The sequence below is a fragment of the Cyrtonyx montezumae genome, unplaced genomic scaffold (assembly GCF_038088225.1).
Source record: "Cyrtonyx montezumae isolate F1298 unplaced genomic scaffold, pur_monq_1.0 scaffold_29, whole genome shotgun sequence".
Lineage (NCBI taxonomy): Eukaryota > Metazoa > Chordata > Aves > Galliformes > Odontophoridae > Cyrtonyx > Cyrtonyx montezumae.
In genome coordinates this window covers 2861684-2886060 of record NW_027072033.1, presented here as the reverse complement: position 1 = coordinate 2886060, position 24377 = coordinate 2861684, and the positions used below count along the sequence as shown (strand labels likewise).

The following is a 24377-nucleotide window of genomic DNA, read 5'->3' as shown; positions in this document are numbered from 1 at the left end:
AGAGGCACAACAAAGTTCTCCCTGTGATAAGAAAGAAAAGCTGCATGCTATTTTTAGCCCCACACTGCTATTTGAGTGTGCAGGACAGAGGGATCAAGGTGACTTTGTTAGCAGGAAAAAAAGAGAGATTAGGACACTAAGGTTCAACTGACCCAACTTCTCGTGCAGCTCTGGAATAAGTTCTTCTGTCCCTTTCTGTTACAGCTACAACTCGTGGATACAGGAAGTCTGTTTGCAGAGCAGGTCTTTTTGACAACTTCTTTTCTCTCTGCTTAATGGATGAGGTCAGGATGCACATCTCAGGCTGCACTTGCAAAGCATCCAGTTTTGATGAATTTGGATACAGGGCTCCTAGTGTTTCATGAAGAACAATATATATATTTTCAAAGACTGGCACAATGATAAGTAGCAGTGAGAGTGTGGGTAATTAGCCAGCCTAATTACCAATGTGACAACTGACTTCTCAGAGATTCCAGAAAATACGTATTTGGTTTACTTCCTTTCTGAGGCATACCTCATTCAGTTTGCCACAGGTGCACTAATTTAGGGCCTTCAGCCAGGGTGACCCACCCTCAGACAGTCCTTCCTTGACAGCGATGAGTAGACTTAGCCATCCCTCTCCCACCTCTGTCTGACCCACCTAGGACTTGTGTAAGCAGAGCTCAACTGTGACACACTTGGGATGTCTCTTGGATGGCTTGCATCCAGCCATGGTGCTGGGACACCCCTCTCCTGAATGAGGGTGGAGGTCTTTGACACAGAGAGTTCCTTCAAAGGTTTCACTCATTTCCTAATCTGTAGCAGCAGTGACATGCTCTGAGCACATTGCCAGTCAGTGGCTGATCCCATGGAGAAACCACATGGAACTGAGCTGCTCCTTCAGACAGAGGGCAACCCCTTCTCTCTCTCCCTTCCCCATCTTTCCCACCTGCTACAGCAGTCAGCTATGCACACTGCCCCACATCTCTGAAACAAGCCCAAGTATTCTTGACTCTAGTTAAAGATATGGCCACCATGTAGAATGTGTCTGCGTTGGTTCAGTCTTCTTTGGAGCTGCAGGCAAATGGAGCAGCATGGAACATGATGGAAAAGGATCTAGATGGTCTTTTTCATTTCCCAGTTTAAGACAACAGTAAAAGTCTGTGGAGAAAGGCACATCCAAAAGGCAGAGAAAATTTAGTTTGTCTGATGAGTGAGAACTTTGTCAGTTTGCATTTTTGAGTCATGGAATCATGACTTGCTGTTTTAGGCAATAAACAAATGAACAACCTTTTTGTTCTAAGTGCCTTTCCTAGCCCGTAATAAGAAACTTCAAACAAACTGTAAACAATGGCAAGGCTTGGAAGATCTTAGAAGACTGCATCCACAAGAGGAAGTGCAGATACTCTGCTTTTACTTTTCCTAAGAAAGAAAGACAATAGTTGGATAGGACCGAAACCTGACTTGTGATGCTGCACCCCTTAACTCTGGGTCTGCTTTGTGTAATTGATGTGTAACATTAGGGCACCTGCTCTGAAGCCCTGAGATACACAGTGACAGCACTTTCCAGGAGCTTGGTGTCTTTCAGCTTATTTATAGTAAATCTGTTTTGTTTTAACCACATGAAAGGAAAAATCTTACCGCCATGAAATCAGTGGAAAATCAATTCTCTATTAGCTTTTAGCCTCACAGAGATTGCTAAAGTTGCATGTTTACTCGTCAATTACTAGAATTAGGGGGCACAGTCATGCAGCACAGATGGCAGCAGCACTCAGGCAGCTTGCTAACTGCTAGGGCATTAAATTCTGCTCTTACGGGCCTTGGTCCATAAACCCTGGCACGTAAATTGGTCTGTGCCTTCTTCATTGCAAGAGTGTGGCTGAGAGTGGCAAGTGGTGCTTCTGAGTTAAGTCCTACAAGTCTTGAAATTTCATGTATTAAGTCAGCAGAAATGCACAATTTAATTCCAAGCACTACGTATACCACCGAATCGTCTCATTTCTTCGGATCAGACCTTTTGCGTTGCTACAATGTATGTCGTATGTGTCCTGTGATACAGTAACACATTTAACACAGCTTATTTTCCTACGGTTCAAAAAGCTGTCTCTCTGTTGTTGTTATTGTTGTGCAGCCGAGATCTTCTGTTTCTCGAGCTCACATCCAGACAAGCCTAGCAGATACAAAACGACACGTGCTGATCAGAAAGCGCAGCGCTCACAGCTGAATTAAATTCCCTAGCTTCCTTTCCTGGAACATTTCAACAAGTGGACGAGCGCAGGGACAAGCCAGCCCCGCAGCAGCCCTTCTTGTCCCAGCAGGGGAGGACAAAGGGGACAGAGGGAGCCCTGCCGCCTGGGCACCCCTCCGCAGCCCCTGCTCGATCCCCTCGGGCCGGGCCGGCCGCCAGCACCGCGAAACGCAATCCGGCGGCTTCCCTTCTTCCCCCCGTAGCACTTATTTTAGAACTCGGGGCTCACGGCGGCACCGCAGCGACCAGAGGGAAGGGGCGCGGTGCCGGGGGCAGGGCAGCGGCCCGAGGGGTCCGGGCGGGGCGAGGCCGGGGTGCGCCGGGTGCCGGCCCCGCGCCGGGGCGGGGAGCGGCGATACCGCGGTCGGGCCCGTCCCCGTCCCCGGCTGCACCTCCCGGGCGGGGCGGGGAGGACAGAAGCACAGGAAGTCGGCGCCCGGGTGGGCTGGCACAGGGGCGGCGGAGGGCAGGCGCGGCGCAGCCGGCGGCCGCCCCTCATGTCGCTGCCGGTGGTGCTGCCGGGCTCCTGCTGCCCCGTGCCGGGGCTCTCCGCCGGCTCTCCGCCCGCCGGCGCCGCGGCGCAGCCGCCGGGCTCTCCGCCCGCCGTCCCCTCGCTGCCTCCGCTGCGCTCCCGCCGCCCGGGCTGCCCGCGGCCGCGCCCCGCCGCCCGCTCCTCGCCCTCCCGCCGCGCCCCGGGGCCGCTGCCGTCGCGGCCGCTGCTGTCGCTGGGGCTGCTGCAGCTGGTGCTGGGCTGCTGCATGGTGGCGCTCAGCTTCGGGGCGCTGTCGCTGAGCGGCGCCCCTCAGGTGAAGAACGCGTGTCCGTTCTGGGCCGGCTCCTCGGTACGTCCCCGGGCCGGGCGGCGGGACGGGACGCGTCTGCGGGGCGTGCTCGGTGCTGGGCTCGGTGCTGGCGGCTCTCGGAGGAGCGCTGGGACTCCTCTGTCCTGTTGCGCTCTGCTGCGGCGGGGTAAGGCCGGGGCCTCGGCTCAGCCCGCCCTGCCGTGCGGGCTCTGCGGCTCGAGCCGCGCTGTCACCCCTGACTTTCCTGTTCTATCTTCTGCTTTCCTTCGCTTTTTAATTTCTGGTCCCTAACCAAAGGGAGTTTGTATGGATCTCTAGCAGCCTTGGGCTTTTCTTTTAACCCTGCACACGGAACTGCACTTACACTTTCAAAACGCTCCAAAGCTGCGCGGGTAAGCTGGAAATGCCTAAATTACTCAAACAATGAAAAAACAATTTTTGTTTGTTTGTTTTCATGCTGGCTCTGAAACAATCCCATATCCAGTCCCAAAAGAAGTACCAGAAGTGTCTTTTGAGCATAGCAGCATGAACGAAACAGCTGAGCCAGCAGCCATGTGGAATGCTATAGGGGCAGCTGAGGGCTGGCAGTGGGCATGTGCCTTTTTCTCCTTTTAGGTGTAACATCCTTCCTGCAGTGCGGTGATGAAAGACACTCTGCGGAAGGCATTATTTTCATGCGACTTAAAAGTTCAGCAAACGTAATGGAACCCGTCTTGGTGTCCCAAAGGCAGAAACCAATTCGTATAAGCACTGAGGCACTTTGTTATAAAATTGTCTGGCTACTTTGCACTCAGAGAATTAAAGAAATAAATAAATACTTTGTTATGAAACTGCAGCATTATGTATGTGCTTTTGCAACAGCAGTGGTGATACCAGGAGGTGTTTTGGCCGAGTCATGTATGCCTGTTATGCTCGGTCAGGTCAGTCATGTCAGGTTAATGAAGCATCTGAAGGGATTTGTTAAAAATGTTAGTGGGCAGCTTCCTCTTTGTGTTCCTGCTTGGTTTCAGGGTGGGAGTGCAGTCTGAATTGGCTTACTCACAATGGCCCCCAAATTAAGGGTAATTCCTGCTTGCACCCAAGACCAGCTGAAGGATGGGTTTGCCTTTCCTTTTGGTTCCCATTTGTCCAGTCCTGGGTGTATGGTTTGCTTCAGTTCTATAGCAGTGCTTTCCCCTTAACTGCTTTACCCTCTCAGATGAGGTTGTGGGGTCAGCCTGTAGTTTGGCAGGTCTGATTAGCAGCCCCCGCTGCAGAGGGGATGCTTCTGCTTTCTCCTCGTGTTCATGCTGGCACTCAGGCTGAGTAGCAAGAAAATGTGAATTTTTTTTTTAGTGGTTGATGAGATAGGAATTGTGGGCATAGCTTTCTGAACATTTTCTGGTAGAAGCAAAACAGTAGATTCAAATTTCAGTTCTAGTCGCGTTTTCCCATGGAGTGCTTTTTGAAGTGAATAACCTCATCAGTTTCTGCTGTAGAGTGTGCCTCATGTCATCTCAGTGCTGTTTTCTCACTCCAAAATACTTTCCACCAGAGCAGTGACAATATACTGTGTAAATGGCATTTTCTGAACAGTAGTTCCCTTCTTGGTAATGCTGTTTTCTTAATGTTACAGGTGATCTTATCTGGAATCATAGGTCTAACAACATGGAAGAGGCCAATGATACTACTGGTGAGTGTGGATTAAAACTTACTGTGGGGCAGTTATCAGTTTATCAGTAATCATTGGTTAAAAAACCCTGCTTCTTTCTCTTTGAAAAAACAAAACAAACAAACAAACACCAAAGAACAAAAAACAGACCGTATTGTTGAGTCTCTTTTGTAGACTGAAGAGCTGTAATTGTTGAAGAAGTCAGATGTCATGAAAGGCAGTTCTTCACGGATCTTGGTGTCCTTCTCAGAGTCTGTTAAGGACAGACAGGACCAGATCATGCCTGGGGGATGTGCTGATGTTCATGGAGCACTTTTTATGTAGGTATAGGAAAATACTGATTTAACATGTATTATTCATCTTGCTGAGGTAGTGCTGCTAAACCTTAGACTTAGTTGCTTTGAAAGCTGTGCTCTATTGTCTTGTGCAAATTCCTGATGGCAGGCTGAGCTAAACTAGGCACTGCTGTCCTCTGGTATCTAGTGTTACTGTTTCAAATACAGTTGACATGACATTGTTCTGAGAGGAGAAAATCGATGTGCAGGGTGTGTGAGCTGTTTCTGCTTGTAAGTGAAATTTGAAGCTGGATAGCTCTCAAACTCTTATAGATGGGATTTGCATAAAAACATTTGAAGGTGGGTTTGTTTGTTTTGTTTTCACTATACTGTCACTTCTGTAGTCCTTTTTCCAGAACAGAATGGTTATTTTGTCTCTGTGCAGTGCATCTTTGGGATGTGTGAGGTATCCATGTGGCCATCAATGAGATACCGGCATCAGAGAACAAGCTCTGGCCAAGCTGTGTTTCTTCACTTGGTGCTCCAGGAGCAAAACAAGTTTTTGTACTTCAGCTTTGGATACAAAGAAGAGTCTGATCTGGGCCCCCCATCATGGAAGAACTATGTTTTCTTGAAAACAAGTGTAGTTGCATCTTTTCTGAGAATGCCTGGGGCTTGCAGTTGGTGCCTGTTTCTGTAGTAAATGAGTTCTGTGCTGTTCCTGCAGCCTTTGTTTTCATTATTTCCTCTCATTTGTTGTTGACTCTTCAGTCCTTTCGTGCCTCCCACATATAAACTCTACTGAAGTAGGAAAGCAGCAAACTTCATCCTTTTATTTGTGTTGGATGATCCTTCAGATGGATGGGTGAGCTGATGGGAGCAGAATGCCCTGGGATGTTGTGCTGCACAGGAAGGTTCCTGAGATGGGAATGATTAAAGTCCTGCTCTGATTTCAGAGTTGACCCTGAACTGAACAGGAGGGTGAAGCAGGGACTTCCTGAGGTCCCTTCAACAGTTATTCTAAGACTACAGGTTTCTGTGAACCTGTCTTTTTTTTTCCTTTTTTTATGCTTGTATTTTATAGACAATTTTTAAAAAGCAAGATTATGAATTAAAACAACAACAACAAAAACAACCAAAAAACCCAGTACTAACTGGTACATTGGGTTTCAGTTGAAAGCAAAAACAAAAACAAAAAATAAAACAAACAAAAAAAACCTACCAAGAAAATAACTTTCAGAGGAAATCATACATTGATTTGGCTACAGTCTATTGAGGGAAGATTGTTAGTTTCTCTAAGCAAATTTATTTTGGGATACATTTATATTATAACTTGAATATTGTCTCTTGGGCATTTTCACCTGCCATGTAAATTGCAAAAGTAGGTTTCCTAGAGACCTAAGTCAAGTGTCTTTTTGGACAGTACAGCTTTGTGTTATGACATTCATAAATGAAGGCGTAACCCGCATTCAAGGCTAAAAGAGTCCCTGTTTCCAGCTGCGACTGCCTCTACTTTTTGCTTCTCATGAAAGGCTCTCATACTTGATTCTTGCAAGTGCACTTTAGAACCAACAGGGTTCCTCTCTGCAGGCTTTTGGAGTGGGTCCCTGTTGCCTTTGCCTGTTCAGAAATAGCACAGTGCCAGCTCCCAGTCATCATCATGCAGCCATGCTCCTGGCATGCCTAACTCTAGCTCAAGCAGGTGCCTGGTGTGGAAATGCCTTTATATAGCAAATAAGCCTTGCAGAAAGGATTGATTTCCCGTGAAGGTGGTTGTATGAGATTGCAGCAGAACTCAGATATTTGGTGTGTTGGGTATCTGTGCTAGACCCGTGCCTGAAATCTGAGGACTGAGGAATATTCCAGGCACAAGGTATGAATTACCACATTTTGCATTGCAGAAGTTTGTTAGTGTTTAGTTGTGTCCGTGTGGAGAACTTGGACTGTGCTCAACAGTTACAACATAAAGTAACTGGAACTAACAGTGATTAATATTATCTGTGTCTGTGTCTCAATTTACAGAGGCCCTTGTATCCATTAGGACTGGCCTATTCTTTCTTTTTATGGAGGGCTGTTGTCAGGTTCCATAGTTTCTTCAGACTCTGCACTCCAAGTACCTACTGGGATCCCTCATGTACATCTAAGTCCCCCAGACAGTTTTGTTTCCTACAGGGCCAGAGGAGGTGGCTGAGGACACCTGCGACTCCCCTGCAAGGTGCCAGCCTGCTGAAAGTGCCAAGAAGGGCAAGCTGAGGCTGAGGGATGACGTGACCTGGAGAGGAGAGGAGAAAGGCAGCTGCCTCTTTCAGCTGGGAGGCTGCAGTGGCAGGGAGCATGGCAGTAAAGCTGTTTCATCCCCAGCTGTGAGGCAGCAGAGCTGGTGGTGCTTGTAGGAGTCAAGGGTGGTGGGAGAGGGCAGAGCAGGCAGTGGGATTTCCTCTGGAGCAAAAGGGAAGGAAATATACATGAGTTACATGTGATGATGGGCTTCCAGCACCATGCTGAAGAGGAAACCAGTCTGGAGGGGAATGGCTGCAGAAAAGGATGGGAAGCGAATATCAGTTCACAGAGATGGGGTGCTATGAGGTGAAAGTGAATTGTCATCAAATTGTCATCAGCTCTTTTGAAGGACCTTCTTGCAGGGCCAGCACGGTCTTCAGCAACACAGCATCTGAGAAACCCTGGCCCTGAAATTTTATCTTGCTTGTGATTGCCTTGAATCTTATCTGTCCTGGGTATCAGATGTCAAGTGACTTCGGAAGTCAGCCTGTGCTGCTCATGCTCTGATCTTTACTTCAGAGGAGAAGCTTCCTCCTGTGTGTGCCTGCCCAAATGTGCTTATGGGAGAAGGGGATTTTTTTTTTCCTGAAGTTGTTTGGATATTGGCTGTGAGCAGTACCGGTCTGGATACTATTGTCCACCTGAACAGAAGCTGATTTCTTCCTGTCTACTCCAAAGCTCCATCCTTCCACAGGACTCTTCATTTTATTTTCAACTGAAGAAGGAAATCTTCTTTCAGAAAGCATGTCAACTTCTTGTTGCTTGTTTGCATACACATCAAGAGTTTATACCAAAATACTTAATATTTAGGTTTATATGAACTCCTTGTGTCATTCTTAAATTATAGCTCTGCTAGCAACAGTATAAAGGTCTACAAACAGAAGCTGCAGATTATGACCCATCACCCCAGCCAAAAGCTTCATGATAAGCGCGATTATTTGGCTTCAATGAGAGTTACTGTAATGGCAATTATTTCTCTGGATTTTGCAAGTTAAATAGTTCAGTGTTAATGTCTTGGGTCACACACCAATCTTCACCATTAATTCAAGAAATGATGTTAATACAAATTATTTGAAGTCATTTTAAATGACTAAAACATAAATGTGCTTTTAACTCAGAGACTATAAATTATGAGGTCTTATGCGTAGCCCAGTCAAGACTCTTCTGATTTTTAAATAGGCTGTTTAAATGAAGCTTTTTATTTATTTAGTTAGTTAGTTAGTTAGTTAGTTAAATGAATTTGTTTGTCTTCAACTTCTGTGTATCTTTTTTGGATGATGGGTATGTTGTAGGTCTCCCTGTGGCAAAGTAAATAGGAAATTAGTAAGGTCACGTAATTAACGCATAGTTATTGCTATTTCTTCTGTGTATATGGAAGTTAATACACTGACTTCAATTTTGCTAAAAGGATGTTGATAAAGCTTATGTGTAGGACATACACAGTTAAGAGTTAGTGACTGTGTAGCAAGTGTTTTCCTTCCACTTACTTCTTAAGTGCCTGCGTGTGCCTCAATTTCTCCCTGGCATTTAGACATTGGCTTCAACAGTGGCAGCAGCAGGACAGCAAGTGGTATGCCTGTACAGAATAAATGATAGTTTCAAGGCCTTATCATGTAAGTTTGTTTTGCTGCTGCTGTGGTTGCTTTTGAAGCTAACGAGAAAAATACTTCAGCAGAATTGGTTGACAGTTTAGACAGGGTCATCAAAGGGCAGAATGTCTACATTTTTTTTTACATGGAAAAGGTCATCCATGCAAGAAATTACCAGATACTGTATTTGACATTAGAATACACTTTGATTTCCTGGAGTTTAATTCATATAAATGTTCACCAAATCCTTTGGTAGCTGTTCCCAACCTATGTATATCTAACGCTCAAGTGATAAGGGGCAGTGGGCTAAACTAAAGCCATTTGAGGGTTTTATTTTTATCAATGCAGTTCAGTTCAGACTAGTTACATGTTTGGGCTTTTATAATAGCACAGTTGCCTTTGACTCTCCTAAATGTATGAGTATTTTTCTCCTGGTTCAAATAGAGATGAGTCCTTCTTTTATGGGGAGAAAGTGGATCTCCTGCTTTAACTTGTTGGTGTGTAGTGAAGGAGGAGCTCTTTAAATCTGCATCTGGAGGGGAATATACTATATAAAGCCAGCTGGCAAAGAGTGGGTTAGATGGTCAGTGGGGTAGTTTGGAAACTGAAAGAATAATTGGATCCAGAGGGTGGTGCTCAGTGGTGCACAGCCTGGCCAGAGGCCAGTCTGCAGTGCTGTGCAGTGATATTTAAAGTCTTAATGAATGATCTAGACAATGGAACAGAGCGCTCTCTCAGCAAGTTGCAGATGATAGAAAATGGAGAGAAATGCACCTAATGGTTGTGCTGCCATTAACACGGATTTGATCAGCTGGAGAAACGGGCAGAGAGGAATCTCATGAAGCTCAAATCAGAAAAAAATAGGGTCCTGCATTACAATGTATGAGCTTGTATTACAATGTTCTTCAGCTCTTAGCTGTTCAGGAGTGATTATTTTCCCATGTAATTGGTAGAGTGGCTCTGATTGAATGTTGGTCCAGATGTCTAGGTAGCTAACCATGATACATCAGCTAAATTTACTTGGAATACTGTTGCTGTCTCTTTGTGCATGTTTTGGGAGGTCTTGTTGCTGGATCTGCTGCAGAGCTACTTAGAGCAGAATTGAGCCTGTATTCATCAGGATCACCTCTTCTGCAGGTTTTGTCATTGCTGAATTAAAAATGCCAGTCAGTTCTCATACAAAGGAATCTAAGCACTTGTTTCATAGAACTGAGTGCTTAAAATGTAAATATATTGGGATATTAATCAGTTATTTGTTTCTAAACTACTGTTTTCCCTTGAAGTAGGTTGAAGATTTCGCAGGTATGATTGGAAAAGTTTTGACTTGTATTTAAAATCCAGATCCGTGTAGTCTCATGTTAGCACAGTCTATAGATTGTAAGGGCTTACATGAAGGTAGGACTTCATTTTATCCAGTGCTTCTGCTTGTAGTTTTTCAGATATTCTGTTGTTATTCCTGCCATTGCTGTTTTTCTGATGACTTTACAAAACTGAAGATATGGTCTGATTTATGAATTTAGACATTCAGATTTTGGTAGCCAGGAGGAAAGAAAATCATGAAGCTGAAGCTTAATCGTCTTCACTGTACTTTAACAAATATTCTTCCTCTATTTATGCCGCAGTATAGTTTTGGAAATTCTGTTCAGGATCAGTGTTGTTATGAGATATTGCATCTTCAGTTTTCTTACTAATTCAAACCTGCTGAGAGGTGAATTCAGTGGACAGTTACAGCATACAGTAGATTTCAGAAGTTTTGAAAACTTCTAAGATGCTTTGCAATTTTTGACATGCATTTCCCTGTTTTATTGGGGTGGTTGTTACAGGGCAGCTGGACAATTCAGACAGTGCTCTGGAGAACTGTAGAAAATTAGTTTCTGCAAAGTTCATTTCAACGATTTTAAAGTGGGCTGGAGCAGAAAAAGAGTTTGTTGGAGGGTTCCAGAAAACATCTCACAAGATGTGAGAGACAGATAATAAAGGTATGCAAAATAACAGTCTTCTGGGTTCAGGTAGGACACATTTGAGCAGTATGGTGAATTCTGAGCGAGGTTTGGAGGTTTGCCCAGAAGGAGACACTCACTCCCATCTTCAGTTTAGGAATGAGATTTACATTACTGTAGGTTCCTTGCATTGATTTCTTATTTCCGTTTCCTCTGCTGTTAACTTTGCATTGCTATTTCAGGTTAACCTGTTTGTTCTGCTGTCTGTCATCTGTGTACTGCTGAACCTGGCTGGATTTATACTGGGATGTCAAGGCGCTCAGTTTGTGTCCAGTGTACCGAGATGTGATCTGGTGAGCAGACAGTGATTTGTGCATATTTCTTTCCAGCATGCCACATCAGCTGCCATGTTGAATCTGCAAAATGTTCTACTGTTGAAATACAAGTAATGGATGTCTGGCAATTAAAATGTAGTATGTTGGGATTAAAAAAGGCAACTTGCTCCGTTAGGCCTAGATTCAATTCAGTTTGGGAACAAACTCAGTGAAATCCACAACACTATTTTTATTATCCGTGTCTATAAATGCTTGCTTTTTGGAGGTCTTGAGCCTTTATAAGCCTTTTATCTCCCAAAGGTAAAATCCCCCCAGAGGGTGTGTTGGGAGGGGTTTTAAAAGAGCATGCTCAGCCCAGAAATGGTTTTGTTTGACTTCACTGATAGCTGGCCTCTGTCTTTAACATCTGAAGACAGCTGATTCTGTGCAATGGGTTCCCAAATATATCTTGGAAAAATTCCTCTAGCCAGCGCTATGCACTGACTCTAATGTAAAAAACACTTAAAAATCCTTTACGCTCATTCTTATAGTCATTGAAAAAGATAAATGTGCTAACTCGTTAGCTTGTGTGAAAGTTTTTCCCATGTTGCAGTAAGAACCATGAGAGAAAAAATATGATTGTTTAAACCATGTTGCTTTCTCAGAACACTTCTACTACAGGAAAACCCAATTTGCACTATAATACAAAAAGTTTTTGTGAAATAGGCATCGTAAGGAGCAGAATAAGGTCTCTTTACATACAAGAACAGGTAGAGTAACTTAGCTTGAACGATATAGAATCAGTTGGGACTAAAATTGATTGTGTGTTGCAGAACTTCTAAGGATTGGAGGAAAGATCTTTGTTAATTTTCCCTCAATTATTGCTTCTCAGAAAGCTATCTTTGGTTCCTTAATGTGTTGGTTAGCCTGCTGCAGTGAGAGTCCGAGATTGTAAGCACTTGATACCAATGTATGGAAGCAGCATGGAGAACTGCTAGCGTTATTCGAGACAAGGTGGCTAATTGTTTCAGGAATTTCAAAGTGCCCTGTGGCTGGAATCATCTAACAGTACAGCTGAAAGATGTTCCTGAAATCATTAATTATTCTGTGCAGTGGTTTGTGCAGGTGGAACAGCTGAACAGCTAAACAAACAATTATCTCAAGGCACAGAATCATTAAATTTCTACTTGAAAACTGAGATAATAATGTTAATTTGTAAGCTGTAAACAGCAGTGGCATGCAGATAAAACTATACTGGTTTGACTGGTTTGAAACTGCAGTTTGAATATCATTCCATTTGTAGAGATACAAAATATACCCATGGATCAAAGAAGATGTATCTGCTCCAAACATAGCATGGCTTACATGTCAGTCAAGAAAGAATTTCCAGGCTGCTATGCACTTGCAGGAGGTTGGATACTAAAATTGGTCAGTAGTCACTGCAGCTTTACTTGTTTTTAAGTGTTTTGTTTTCAGGTAAGGGATATATGTAATAGAGCTTTACAATGCATTAATTGCTGGCATACTGAACAGTATAAATTTAGTTTCTTAAGATGTATTCCAGTCTAGATACAGTTTAACACACAAGCTCTGTATTATACAGCTAAAAATTGTGTATAATAGCTAATACCTTAAAAAGTGGTTTTATTTGTTTCTTTAAAGGTGGATGTGGGTGAAAACAAGATTTGTTTCTGCTGTGAAGAGTTTCATCCCACTAAATGCACAGAAAAAGAGAACACGCTGAAACTCTACCCAGTAAAGTCATGTAGTGCTGTTCACCTCCTTCTCAAGGTACCCTACGTTTGCCACTTAAAATGACTGCTTTGATAAAGTCTGAACTTGTGTGAAACACAGTGCTGAAGTGATGATTTCACTGTGGAAAAATTCTGATATCTTCTGGTCTTATATGCTGATTAGAAGGTTTGGGGTTTTTTTTTTTTGCTTATCTTTGGGTCTTGAACAGTGTACTGAAGGTGATCCAACATAGAGTTCTTGTCCTTTCTGTGCTTTACACAGTCAAAGCTGTAGTTCAGTTCAGATGAGACTGCATCAGTAAAGATGCTGTAAGGTTACACTGATGCTTAGAGGCCTCTGTCTCTTTCAGTAGCCTCAACACTTCTTAGCTTACAAGCCACTAAAATAAAACTTCAAGGCTGCATCATCTTCAGCTATAAAAGAGCTTTAACATTTCTTTAATGGTGATTATCAGACATTTGCATTTCCCACAAAAAAGCTAAGAGGAAGTTTGTAATTCATGGATGAATAGAAGGCCTACAAATCACAGCGTATTGAAGCCTCCTGGATCTCTCTGTCAGGAAACATTATAGGGCAAAAAAAGCTTTTGCAAATTATTACAGTCCTGGAGGTCATGAATGCAGAAGTCTGCATCACATATGCTACTAGGAATTAACTGTCATGGTCATCTTTTGTGTTTTCTCTGTTTGTTTTTTTCTTTCTTTTGACATTTACAAATACCTTGATTTAATCTTTTGATTTCCATAATCTTCATGTTCTTCAGAAAGTTATCTTTGCTCTTTGTGCCCTGAATGCTCTCACCACCACAGTTTGCTTGATAGCAGCTGCCCTGCGTTACTTACAGATATTTGCAACAAGAAGATCCTGCATAGTACGTGAGTGCAAGGCACTGCCTGATATAAACAGTCATACTAACAGTATTACTAGATTACACAGTTCAATAATTTGTTAGATCTCAGTTGTAAGCTTTGTTAACAGAAGTTGCATTTGATTAGGATGAATCTCAGATTTCTACAGAAGAAATCGAAGAACAAGGTCACATTTCAGACCCTGAAGATTTTGTCCCGCCAGTGCCACCACCCTCGTATTTTGCAACGTTTTATTCGTTTACTCCACGAATGAGTCGCAGGTAAAGCCTCAGATGCTCTTTCTTTCTTACTGGGATGTACCAGTTTCAGCAGTTCTTGAAGTTCAGTGGGGGCTTGTGGGTTTTGTAACCCCTCATTTTGCAGTAGTTACGTGCGTTTCATAGTAACTGGTGGGCTGGCTTTGTTTGTTAGTTTATTACTCAAGTGGGGTGAATATTTATAGGCAAAAATAGTGTGATGCTCAAGCAGACCGAATCACAGATTTAGAACTCCTGCATTTTGCTGTGTGCAGGACCATTTTGTTTATTTCATTGTTTCATCAGGAGCAGCATGCATGGCCTCATGGATCTTGCTGAAGTAATCAGTTTCTGTTGCAAGATTATCTAGAAAATGATGGGAGAGCAGTTTTAGACTGAGAAAGCCATCTAGAACTCCATACTTTACTGAAATCCATTGATAATGGACTATTGGTTCCAGCACCTAACGTGCTTGTTTGTTTAACTGAGTGGTGCATGCAGCCAGCATTCAGGCAGCAGAGGCTTCTATTGAAACGTGCTTGTCACAGCTTCCTGGCCTGGGCAGGGGCTGTTGTCCTTGCTGGACACAGCAGCCTTGATGGTATATCTTTTGTGCAGCAGTGTTTCTCTTTGCCTGTTTTCAGCACAGCAGGGGCTGCTGGGCTTTATTTGAGCCTTTTGTAGTCTGGAATAATGCAGCAGCCTCATTTGTTACTTCATTAAATCTTGTTGATAACATCCAAGCACAGTTGTCAGCTTTGTGAAGTGCGGCTGCTTGTGTGAATGCACTGAGGCCAGTTATGCGGTGGTGCAGAAGTCACAGCAGTAGACCAGCTTCCTTTTCTCTCCTGGCAGGCCAGGTGCTGTGTCTCGCCCTGGGATGGGCTGTGGGGTGGCTGAGAAGTGGCCTGGCCACTTCTTCACCCTGATACCTACCACCTGCCTGCCTGGGCTGGGTGCCTGCCATGCACAGGAGGTCCAGAAGTCTACCGCAGTGGGGTTTAAAAATTTGTATTATTTGGGAATTGGTGGCATTTGCTGAAGTGCTAATCTGTTTGCTCACATGGTGTGGTCTCAGACCTGATGTGCTCTCAGGCTGGCTCCGCACCACTTACTTCTCAGTGGCTCTGTGTGGCCTTGCTGTCGAGCCATGTTTCTGTGAGCCCAGAGCTGAGTGCTGCTGCTGGATGGAGTGTGAAGAAGGCAGGAGGCAGCAAAGATGGGCCCTGCTCTGAACTCAGAGTGCCCTGCATAGGTGCCCAGAGACAGCCTTTGCTCTTTCCCATGCCACTTCCAAGTCCTCGTGTCACCATTTCAGTGAGGGTGTTGAACCTAAATCTTACAGCTCTGTAGATCTCTGCAGAGAGAGTGGAAAGTGGGAAGCAAAGAATAGAGTGACGAATTATGGAAACAGTTTTTATACTAAGGCACTTAAAGGAATACTTTTCTAACTGCATATTCTGTAATGAGATACAACACAATAAAATTTTTCTGTGCAGCATTGATTTTTCAAGGTGTAACTGAGCTGTGTAGACTGGATTGTGTTTCAAAACGAAGTCAAAGTAAGGTTCAAGATCTGTTTGGTTATGTGTGCAGCAGCTGTAAGCTCAGCACATACGTAGAATAATTGAAAAATGTAATGCCAGAGGAACATTCATATCATCTGATGGAAAGCTTCAGATGATTTTGAAGCTTTTTGGGGCAGATGAAGGTGACTGAAATATTTCTCCCATTTTTTTTTTTTTTTTTATTAAAAAAGTAATGACTGGTTAACAAAATCCTTTTTGTTACTGTTCTTTTTCTCTTCCTTTCCAAGTTTTATTCCTTTCCTGTCTAAGCAGCCTTTTTTTTTTTTTGTCATTTCCATTCTCTGTCTCTTCAGATTGTGGTGTGAGGATCCTTCTCATAGCTGTTCTTGTTCCCTTTGTGTCCAGGGAAGCCTTAGGCTCATGGGAAAGGACTCTTTGATGCAGTGTCTCTGTAGACAGAATGCATTCCACTGATGGCTGGAAGGCAGAAAAAAGATCCAGAGAACATAATGACTGGTTGCTTGAGGGTCTCTGTTTCAGGGTCAAGTCAATGTCTTAAAATGCAAGGAAAAGCAGAGACTATCTTAGGCAGCCAGGTTCAAAGGCTTCTCTGAAGGCTGTGCAAGCAAGCTCCCCTTGGCAGTAGGTACACCACCACACTGCCCCAGTGCCAAAGGCTGCTCTGAATTCTTCCCCTTGTGAGCTGCCTTCTAAGAGGAGGATGATGCAGGAAAAGGATTTGAGCTGTATTTGAGACTTCTTTAGTGGAAATTGAGAAGTAACAGTTACCATGAGGTTTGTTTGCCTCATGTTATTGGCCTTTGTGAACTGATCGCCTGTAATATCCTCAGCCAAGCATCACTGCAGAAATAGCCTTTAGCCTCTTCCTGTGCAGCTGAATCTAAACATGTAACATGAGACGAGAAGTATCTTGAATTTCAGCTATAATTAGGAATTTAATAGTTCATGACAATCAGAGCTGGGTCACGATGTTTTGAACAGCCACCCGTATTTGGATCTGTGAGGTAAGCCTGGGTCCCTGCTAAGCTGCACCTGCAGTGGGCTCAGCCAGGGTTCTGGCTGAGGCAATGTGAAATCCTGGTGGCTGCACTGCAGGGGCACTTTCACAGCAGCCATTTCCTCCTGCCATGGGGGGCCTGGTGGCTCTGGGAGCTGTTGAGGGGCTGCGACTGAGAGCCTGAGTTGGAGCAGGTGCAGGGTGCTGGCAGAGCTGCTTCCCTGCTGCGGGCATGCCGTGCCAATGGCTCTGTGCTGTGTTGTATATTCCAGGATGCTGGGCTCTGATGTGATTCCACTGCCTCACATTTATGGAGCGAGGATTAAAGGCATTGAAGTGTTCTGCCCCCTGGACCCACCTCCTCCTTATGAAGCCGTGGTGAATCAGATTGGCTCTGAGCAGGTGTGGTTTGTAGAGGTCTCCATATGTCATGTCTGTCTGCTGTAAGAGTAAGATTAGCAGCTCACCTTGAAAGCTTTTCCCAGTTGGGCGTCGTGGGGGAAAACTACCCAAGGATGGAGGAAGGAGCAGGGTACACAGCAGAGCAATATCCTAGGGGGCTGTCACACTGCCTCTCTGCTTTGGTTTTGTTCTGTGACTGTGTACCTCCATGTGGGCCTACATCATAATCTGTACCATATTCACCAATCCCTTCTCACTGCTGTTGTGAATACAGATCGATCTGTTATTTTTTTCCACAGAAACTACTCAGCAGGATGAAATTGGCAGAACTGGGTGATAAAAACTGATTTTAGAAATTCACCTGTTTTACAGTGGAGTGAAAACCACTATAATGTATTCACTGTGCAGTTCATTCTCTGAGGTGAACGCTGCAGTTCTTGAAAAGTAGTGGAAAAAATGGTACTGGTTTCTGTTATTCAGCTTTTCTGTTTTATTCCAGGAAAGTGCACTGCAAGGGGCAGGTGAGGAAGTCGTTGCTGATTCAGCAGACACCAGTGGCAGGCAGGCCTCTCAAGGTAAGAACAGTTCTGCCCAATCAAAATAGTTTCATGTAGCATTATCGTTTCTTTGAAAGCCAGGGATGCAGAATTATGATTGGGCAGCAGAAACAGGGATTGACGTTTGAATTACAAGGAAACTGCATTAACAGCAAACAACAAAAAGAGAGATCATGCCAGTTGCTCCAAACGTAATGCCTCCATTTATTTCCATGGCAATTATAATAGCTAGAAAGAGCACAATAAAACTATTTGATAGAGCACATTCTCAGCTACAAAATACTATTTTTTCAACGTAGTCACCGCCATTAGCTGTGCGTTTTCACCAGTACTGAACAAGAGCCTGCATGCCACGCTCACAGCAATCTGCACCAGCAGAGGTCTCCCACTGTTGAACACGCACCACCCCCGCCTCACTGTGCTCACATCTGCAGGTCGGGCTCCAGAAACGTTCAGCAGGTGTTGATGAATGTCAGTGGGTGCCATTTTGTGCCACATGGAGGAATTCAGTGTCACACCTTTCATTCATCTGCGTGCCCCTCACACAACATCCACTCGTAAAGGGAAATTGGTGGGGAGGTTTAGCCTCCACTGCCTTGCCACTGTGGCTACACCACAAGTGGATGTCCACGTTAAGCTTTGTTCAGCACTGTTTCAGAAAACTGTGGAAGTTGCTCCAGGCTATTCTCAGCCTAGGTTTTCTATTTGTTGCTGTGTGCAATTGCTCTTAAAATATTGCTGGCTCCCAGGTAAGCAAAAGGCAGCTTTTCCACTGCGGGCCTTATAAAAATCAATTTTACTTTTCATTTTAAGTTTGCCACTGCTGTACAGGTTGTCTTTAGTGCAACAAATGGCTGTTTATTTTATCTGCACAATGATTTCACCTCAAGAACACTGAGAAAAAAGACACTTAAAACTTTTTTTTTCTCCTGCCACTGTGTACTATGGACAATTGAAACCATTTAGCTTCACACCAAGGTTTTTCTGTAGCTTCCCCAGGAAATCAGCAGATGAAAAAGAAAAGATTTAGAATTTGTTTTTTTTTATTTCCATAAAACCGTGCTTTAATTGAATAACAGCCCTTTCTGGCTTCCCTTACACTCCAGCAGTCTAACTGAAACTGCTGAAAATCAACACATGCTTCTGGCATTTTATCAATTGTGACGGCCAGAAAGAAATTCAAAGAAGTGGTAGCACAAAGCTTGGTTCTGTAGGCCTTCTTGTAGATAAAATAACTGTTTCTTTCAACGAGCACTTAGAAACTACAGGATATACAAGATGATACAGGGGAACTAACCTGAGACTGCACAGTTCCTGCTTAAAGCTGCAAGAACAGAAAATAGAAAAATTACAGGAGAGGCAACTTGTTGTGAAGGAGAGTCAGAAAAGTTTACAAAAAGAAAAAATAGAGCCATGATAAGGCATTGTTTGAGGTGCAAGATGTTAAATAGCCCAGTGCCTAATCAGAGCAGAGAAAGCAGAGCAGTGTGTTTCTGCTGGAGAGGCAATCTGTCAGCCAGAAGTGCTTGTGCTGATGTGTGAGGGGTTAGGCCTATTCTCATTGGATGTGGAAGCTGAAGATGCAGCTGCTTTAGTAGTGGAAGCTGCTTCAAGTTAGCTTGTGCTCTTCTTGCTGGGAAATTTCGGATCTGCTCCTGGTAGAAATAATGAGCCCTATTTCTTTTGTGTGCCTCAGTTTTGCAGGGGCAGTGAACTGAAGAAAAGAAAATATACTAAGCAGTATCTCCCCCTTTATTAATATAATCAGTGGATGTATAGCAGGTCTGTACTGATTCATTTTCTTCATAGCAGCCTGAAGGGTGCTATGCTCTGGACCATGGCCAGAATAGCACTGCTGCCCTGAGGATGCTTGGCAGTGCTTCCAGGCAGAGCATCTGCCCTGAGGAGTCCGGAGCGTGGCTGGCACAGTGTGGGTGCCCTGGGGCAGGGAGGGGCAGAGCAAAGAGCTGTGCTGCAGCCAGGGCAGAGGAACACCACCCACTGTCTCAGCTGATGTCGAGTAACAGTCTATAAATAAAAAGTGAAGTTATGGCTTACGCTGCTAGTCAGCTGTGCCAGCCATCTGTGTTGGATGCCACCACTGGGGCGGGCCGGCAAGGTGTAGCTCCCACTGGAAGTGAAGGCTGCCTGTTAGTTAAGTGCATCCCAGCTTCAAGAGGGATCCTGATATAGCAAAGCCAAGCAGCAGTTTCCCAGTCAATCGTTAATAGAAAGACTACTTCATAAAGCCTGTGGGTGCTTGGCAGCTGCCCTTTGTCATAGCAAACTGGATATTTCAGTACACAACTCAGCTTTAAGCCACTTACTCCTCTTAACACCTCTAATGTTAATATGGATTTTCATTAAGGCCATTAAATCAGTTTAGTCTTTTGTATAGTATTAAAAAAAAAAACCCCACAAAAAAAAAATTAACCTTCACCAGAACACCACTACCACTGTGTCTTAAGGAGTGACTGCTAGCACAGCTCCTCTACAGTTAGAACCCATTGCCAGTGTAAACTCTTCAATCCACCTGGCTCTTGGTCTGCCATGGTTTGTTGCTAGGTCCTGCTTCTTGGCTTTCCAGGCTGTGCCCCTTCCTTCTTTTTAGGAGACTCTAGATTGCCTTTCTGTAGAAGATAAGGTGCTATCCCCAACAAGTACAATTCATACGAAACCTAATTTTACCAAGTGCTTCATTCACTGGCGCAAAACAAGGTCTTTGATTCATGAACTACATAACTGCAAGCAGTGACTGACCTCTGTGGTTGGATTCTGTTTTGTCTTGGTACTTCTGCTCGCATGCAGGAGAATTCTAGGCACTGTGAGGTTTAGCTTTCACTCTGGGAAGCCACCCTTCTCTCCAATCAAGCAGCGATTTCTGTGAGGCAATGCTGTATTTGCTGTTACTCCAGTTGGATAAGGTGAATGGGTTTTTGTGAAAGTTCAAGCAGAACGTTCAAGAGTGTTTCTGGTGAGTGCAGGCACAAGCACCTCTACGCTTTTGTGTCCAATCATTGCAGTTATTTGGGGAGCAAAAAGAAAAACATCAGTAATAATCTGAAATGATTATGCCCTGAGATCTGCTTTGTTCTAACACCTTTCCTTCACCTTTGCTATTCTTGATTACTCAGGTGAAGAAATTCCCAAGTCTTCCAGCAGAGCGAGCCTTCTGCCTTCAGCTGCCAGCCCCACACCTGCAGAAGCTCACAAGAGAGCCTTCAGACCCTTGCAGAAACGGTCCAAAAGTGACCCTGTGCTACACTGCCGGTTGCCACAAGGTGACTTGACTTTCTCTGTCCATGCTTAAATGATGAACCCTTAGGAAAACATTTGCCAGAGAGGGCTGTCACCCTGAACCCACTGCCTACAGACACCAGCTCCTGTCTCCCAGCTGTGTCTACATCACAGCAAGCAGCCTGTGCTTTGTCAACACGTGCTGTTTTGCTTTCTCTGTAGGCTTTCACATCTAGGAACAGCATCTACAGCAGGCAGGGGCCTGCAGCTGCTGTGGAAGAACTGCTAGTGTGGCTGCACAGTTAAAATCCAGTAGCCCAGAGTCTTGCAGTTTTTACTGCAGTGTGTCGGAATCTCTGTAATAGCTGCTGATGTGTATGGGTGAGCACAAAATGGAAACGGGGCAGTGTTTGTAACAGTGATTTGTTTTGAACACTGGATTAAGTACTTTGTGGAACGTGTTCGGGTCTCCACTGAATCATCTGTTTTCTCTTTTCCTCCTATCAGCTTCCACCACGGCACCCCAGAGAATCTGCTGCTGAAGCAGTAGTTAAATGACCCAGTGCCTATTCAGAGCAGAGAAAGCAGAGCAGTGTGTTTCTGCTGGAGAGGCAATCTGTCAGCCAGAAGTGCTTGTGCTGATGTGTGAGGGGTTAGGCCTATTGTCATTGGATGTGGAAGCTGAAGATGCAGCTGCTTTAGTAGTGGAAGCTGCTTCAAGTTAGCTTGTGCTCTTCTTGCTGGGAAATTTCAGATCTGCTCCTGGTGGTGCTTTATCTGGAATAATGTTATCTTTACAGAGCTATGTGAACAACCTGCAGGTGTTCCTACTGTTTTAACAGGGCCAAAAATTAGTATTACTTAGATCAAAGGTGGTGGGTTTTTATTCAGACTAAAGGCAGTGGAACTGATGCCCCAGTATCCCTGGTTTAGTCCTTGCAAGGTCATTTTGAATGGCTTTTTTTTTTTCTTCATGAAATTTCTGCTTTGCAGTATTACTATCTCCCAGTTTGAGAAATAATTACATGTAGGTATTTTGTGAAGTGTTCTCTTAACAGCAGAAAGTTAGTGAAAGCCAAGGGAGGATCATAAAACCCACAAGCTGTGTTTAACCTGCTTTGCGTGTCAACATTCACGCTAGATGCTCACTCCAGCTCTAATCAATCAGAACAGAAGGAACTGATGGACACAGAATGGAAAAACAGCGTTCACAGAAGCATTCGTCCCCATGATGTGCACTCAGCTATAGGGCATATGTACTCTCATTTTACAAGTGCTCTCTGTAATGTCAATAAACACAGTAACGAGGAGAGCCCTGAACAATATCCTTACCATGCCAGACTGTTAAGTTTCACTTGACTGAACTGTATAATGTCTGATCATTGAATTAGTATTGAAGTCTCACTGGATATCTGTTGAACAGGATGTGACCCACGTAAAATTGTTTGCTTTGTTGATCTTTGTCTTCAGGTCCAGTGCTCAGCTGTGAAGCTGCAACTCAGACTGAAATAAAACCACAGCTCAACACTGTCACATTGCGGAGCAGTTTGAGAGCAAGAGCTTTGAGGTCAAGACCCCGGTCTTTGGTAGACTACAAGTCTTACATAGACACCAAGCTACTCGTGGCACGGTTTCTGGAGCAGTCCTCCTGCAGCATGACCCCTGACATACATGAGTTGGTGGAAAATATCAAGTGTGTTTTAAAATCAGATGAGGAACATATGGCAGAAGCTATCACCAGTGCTACCTTCCTTGAGCAGGTAGTTGCATTACTTACGTTTGTAGGCTGGCCTTGGTTTGGGAGTATACATTGACAACTCTATTTAATGCACCAAAGCTTAATTTCAACTTAGCATAGGGAATGCATAGGAGGCAGTGACACGTGGGATGTTCTGGCCTCGTGGCTGACAAAGCAAGGTAGGTCAGAAGACTGTACACAGAGTCTCTGGTTTAAATTGTCATGCAGAACACATTTAAAAAATTAATTTAGGTTGTGGAAGTAGTGGGATTTCCAACTGCAGAACCCTCTACAAATCTGACAAGAACTGCTGAAAGACACCTAGGAGAATTTTGTTTTTTCACACCGGCCCACAGCTTGTCAGTTCAGTGGCTTCTTCAGGAATAGGACATTCCTTTAAGCAATACCTGGCATTACGTGGTTTGGGGTGGGCTAACTTGTGCAGCTTTCACCAGGAAAAGAAAATTAGAAGCTGAAGAACGACAGCACTCACTCCTTTTCTCTATGGGACTTATCCCATCAATTCTCGTAGGCAAATACCAGCTTTACTCTCAAATACGTTATCTCTTTAGAAGATGAGTAATGCTTCAACTAGGTTCTTGCTGCTTGTCTGAGAAACCGTTTTGATGGAACAAGAGGTTGAAAACAAATTTTATCTGTGCTTGCTTGTTAAAGGTGATGGCGCCTGCCCAGCAAGATATGGGTCTGAGGGCCCACGTGTCACCTTCCAGCCGCCAGCCTGCGTTGCTGCACCTGGAAAGCTGCGGTGACCTGAGCACTTTCACTACAGGTGGAGATCAGCTCGCAGAGAGGAGGACACAGAGGACAGAACATGAACGGCCTCACAGTCTTATTGGAGTTGTCAGGGAAACGGTACTTTGAGTTGGTTTCTGTTCTCCAGTGTAGTGTTTCCGTCAGGCATACACGCTGCACAGGAAAATAATCTCTGACAAGTAGTGGATGGTTGTGTTGCTAATCTGTTTTTTATACCCTCGTGTTCAGACTCCCAGTGGGAAGCTCATTCTACAAACCCTCTTAAGCACATTGCAAGCAGTCCTTCAAATTAGGCAGTTCAGGTGCAGCTAGTGTCTTTGTGACTGACACACTCCTGTTCTGTTGCATTGCTGTAGTGTACTGCCACTCACAACAGAGTTGGTTTTTTTTTACTCGATCTACAAAAGTCATGGCAGAAGGGCTCTGCCCTGGCTCATCTGCACTCACGCAAGCACAGTTAATTCATGCATGCACTTTATATCTCATGGGTGAACAGTGCCTGAGCTGAAGCCTATGTTTATCTGGTGTATACTACTGTAGTTGTATTGATTTTTAGCTGGCTTGTCCCACCTTAACATAAAAAACACCTCTGGTAGCATCAACTGCCATCCATGCTGAAAGCATTTATACAGCCATCTCAAATTTTCTGCAGATGTGCAGGGAGATTACTTAGTATTATTTTGGCAACCCTAACCACTAGGCAACAGTGACCCACGAGTTTACAGTCTCTATGTAATAGATATATATAAGCCATTTGGCTCAAGCTGTTGGCTGCAGGTAGTCTGTCAAGCTCTGTTCTGTATCTATGCTGCTAACTGGGAATACACTAAGTACCTCCATAGGCTGGGATCAGGCACACAGTTCTGGCATGCAAGGCTAATTACAGCCTTCTATGTCTCGGTAGGTTGACTCCTGCTGCTATGTTATTGATAAAGCTTCATTCAACAATTACTAAACCGCTCTCGTACTGAAAACCAAAAAGCTCTACAGTGAGTTTTAATTAAGCTCTTTCAGAAGGGGAAACTGTAGCTTCACTTATGAAAGACGAGTAAAATAAAATGCTCATCTCTACACCTGACTTGTTGTTTCATTGTGGCCTGGTAAAGGAAATGCACTGTCCTATCAGTACATTTCGCACTCAGAATTAGGAGCAAAGAAAGTAGAAGTTGAGGGGTTTTGTCTT

General features: G+C 44.2%; 1 protein-coding gene across 1 annotated transcript; it reads left to right on the top strand.

The window, feature by feature from the left end:
* Nucleotides 1–2691: 2691 nt before the first annotated feature.
* ENTREP1 (endosomal transmembrane epsin interactor 1) lies at nt 2692–23936 on the top strand. The gene is made up of 11 exons (XM_065740606.1): nt 2692–3069; nt 4646–4702; nt 11008–11118; nt 12742–12870; nt 13598–13705; nt 13830–13963; nt 16759–16888; nt 17388–17463; nt 20580–20726; nt 22153–22442; nt 23096–23936. The coding sequence occupies exons 1-11, from the start codon at nt 2725–2727 to the stop codon at nt 23300–23302; spliced, it is 1734 nt and encodes a 577-aa protein (XP_065596678.1). The 5' UTR covers nt 2692–2724; the 3' UTR covers nt 23303–23936.
* The last annotated feature ends 441 nt before the right edge of the window (nt 23937–24377 follow it).

Coding starts and splice junctions, on each gene's coding strand:
- ENTREP1 (XM_065740606.1), top strand. CDS start 2,725: ATGTCGCTGCCGGTGGTGCTGCCGGGCTCCTGCTGCCCCGTGCCGGGG. Junction 20,727..22,152: donor ACACTGCCGGTTGCCACAAG/GTGACTTGACTT, acceptor CTTTGTCTTCAG/GTCCAGTGCTCAGCTGTGAA. Junction 22,443..23,095: donor GTGCTACCTTCCTTGAGCAG/GTAGTTGCATTA, acceptor TGCTTGTTAAAG/GTGATGGCGCCTGCCCAGCA.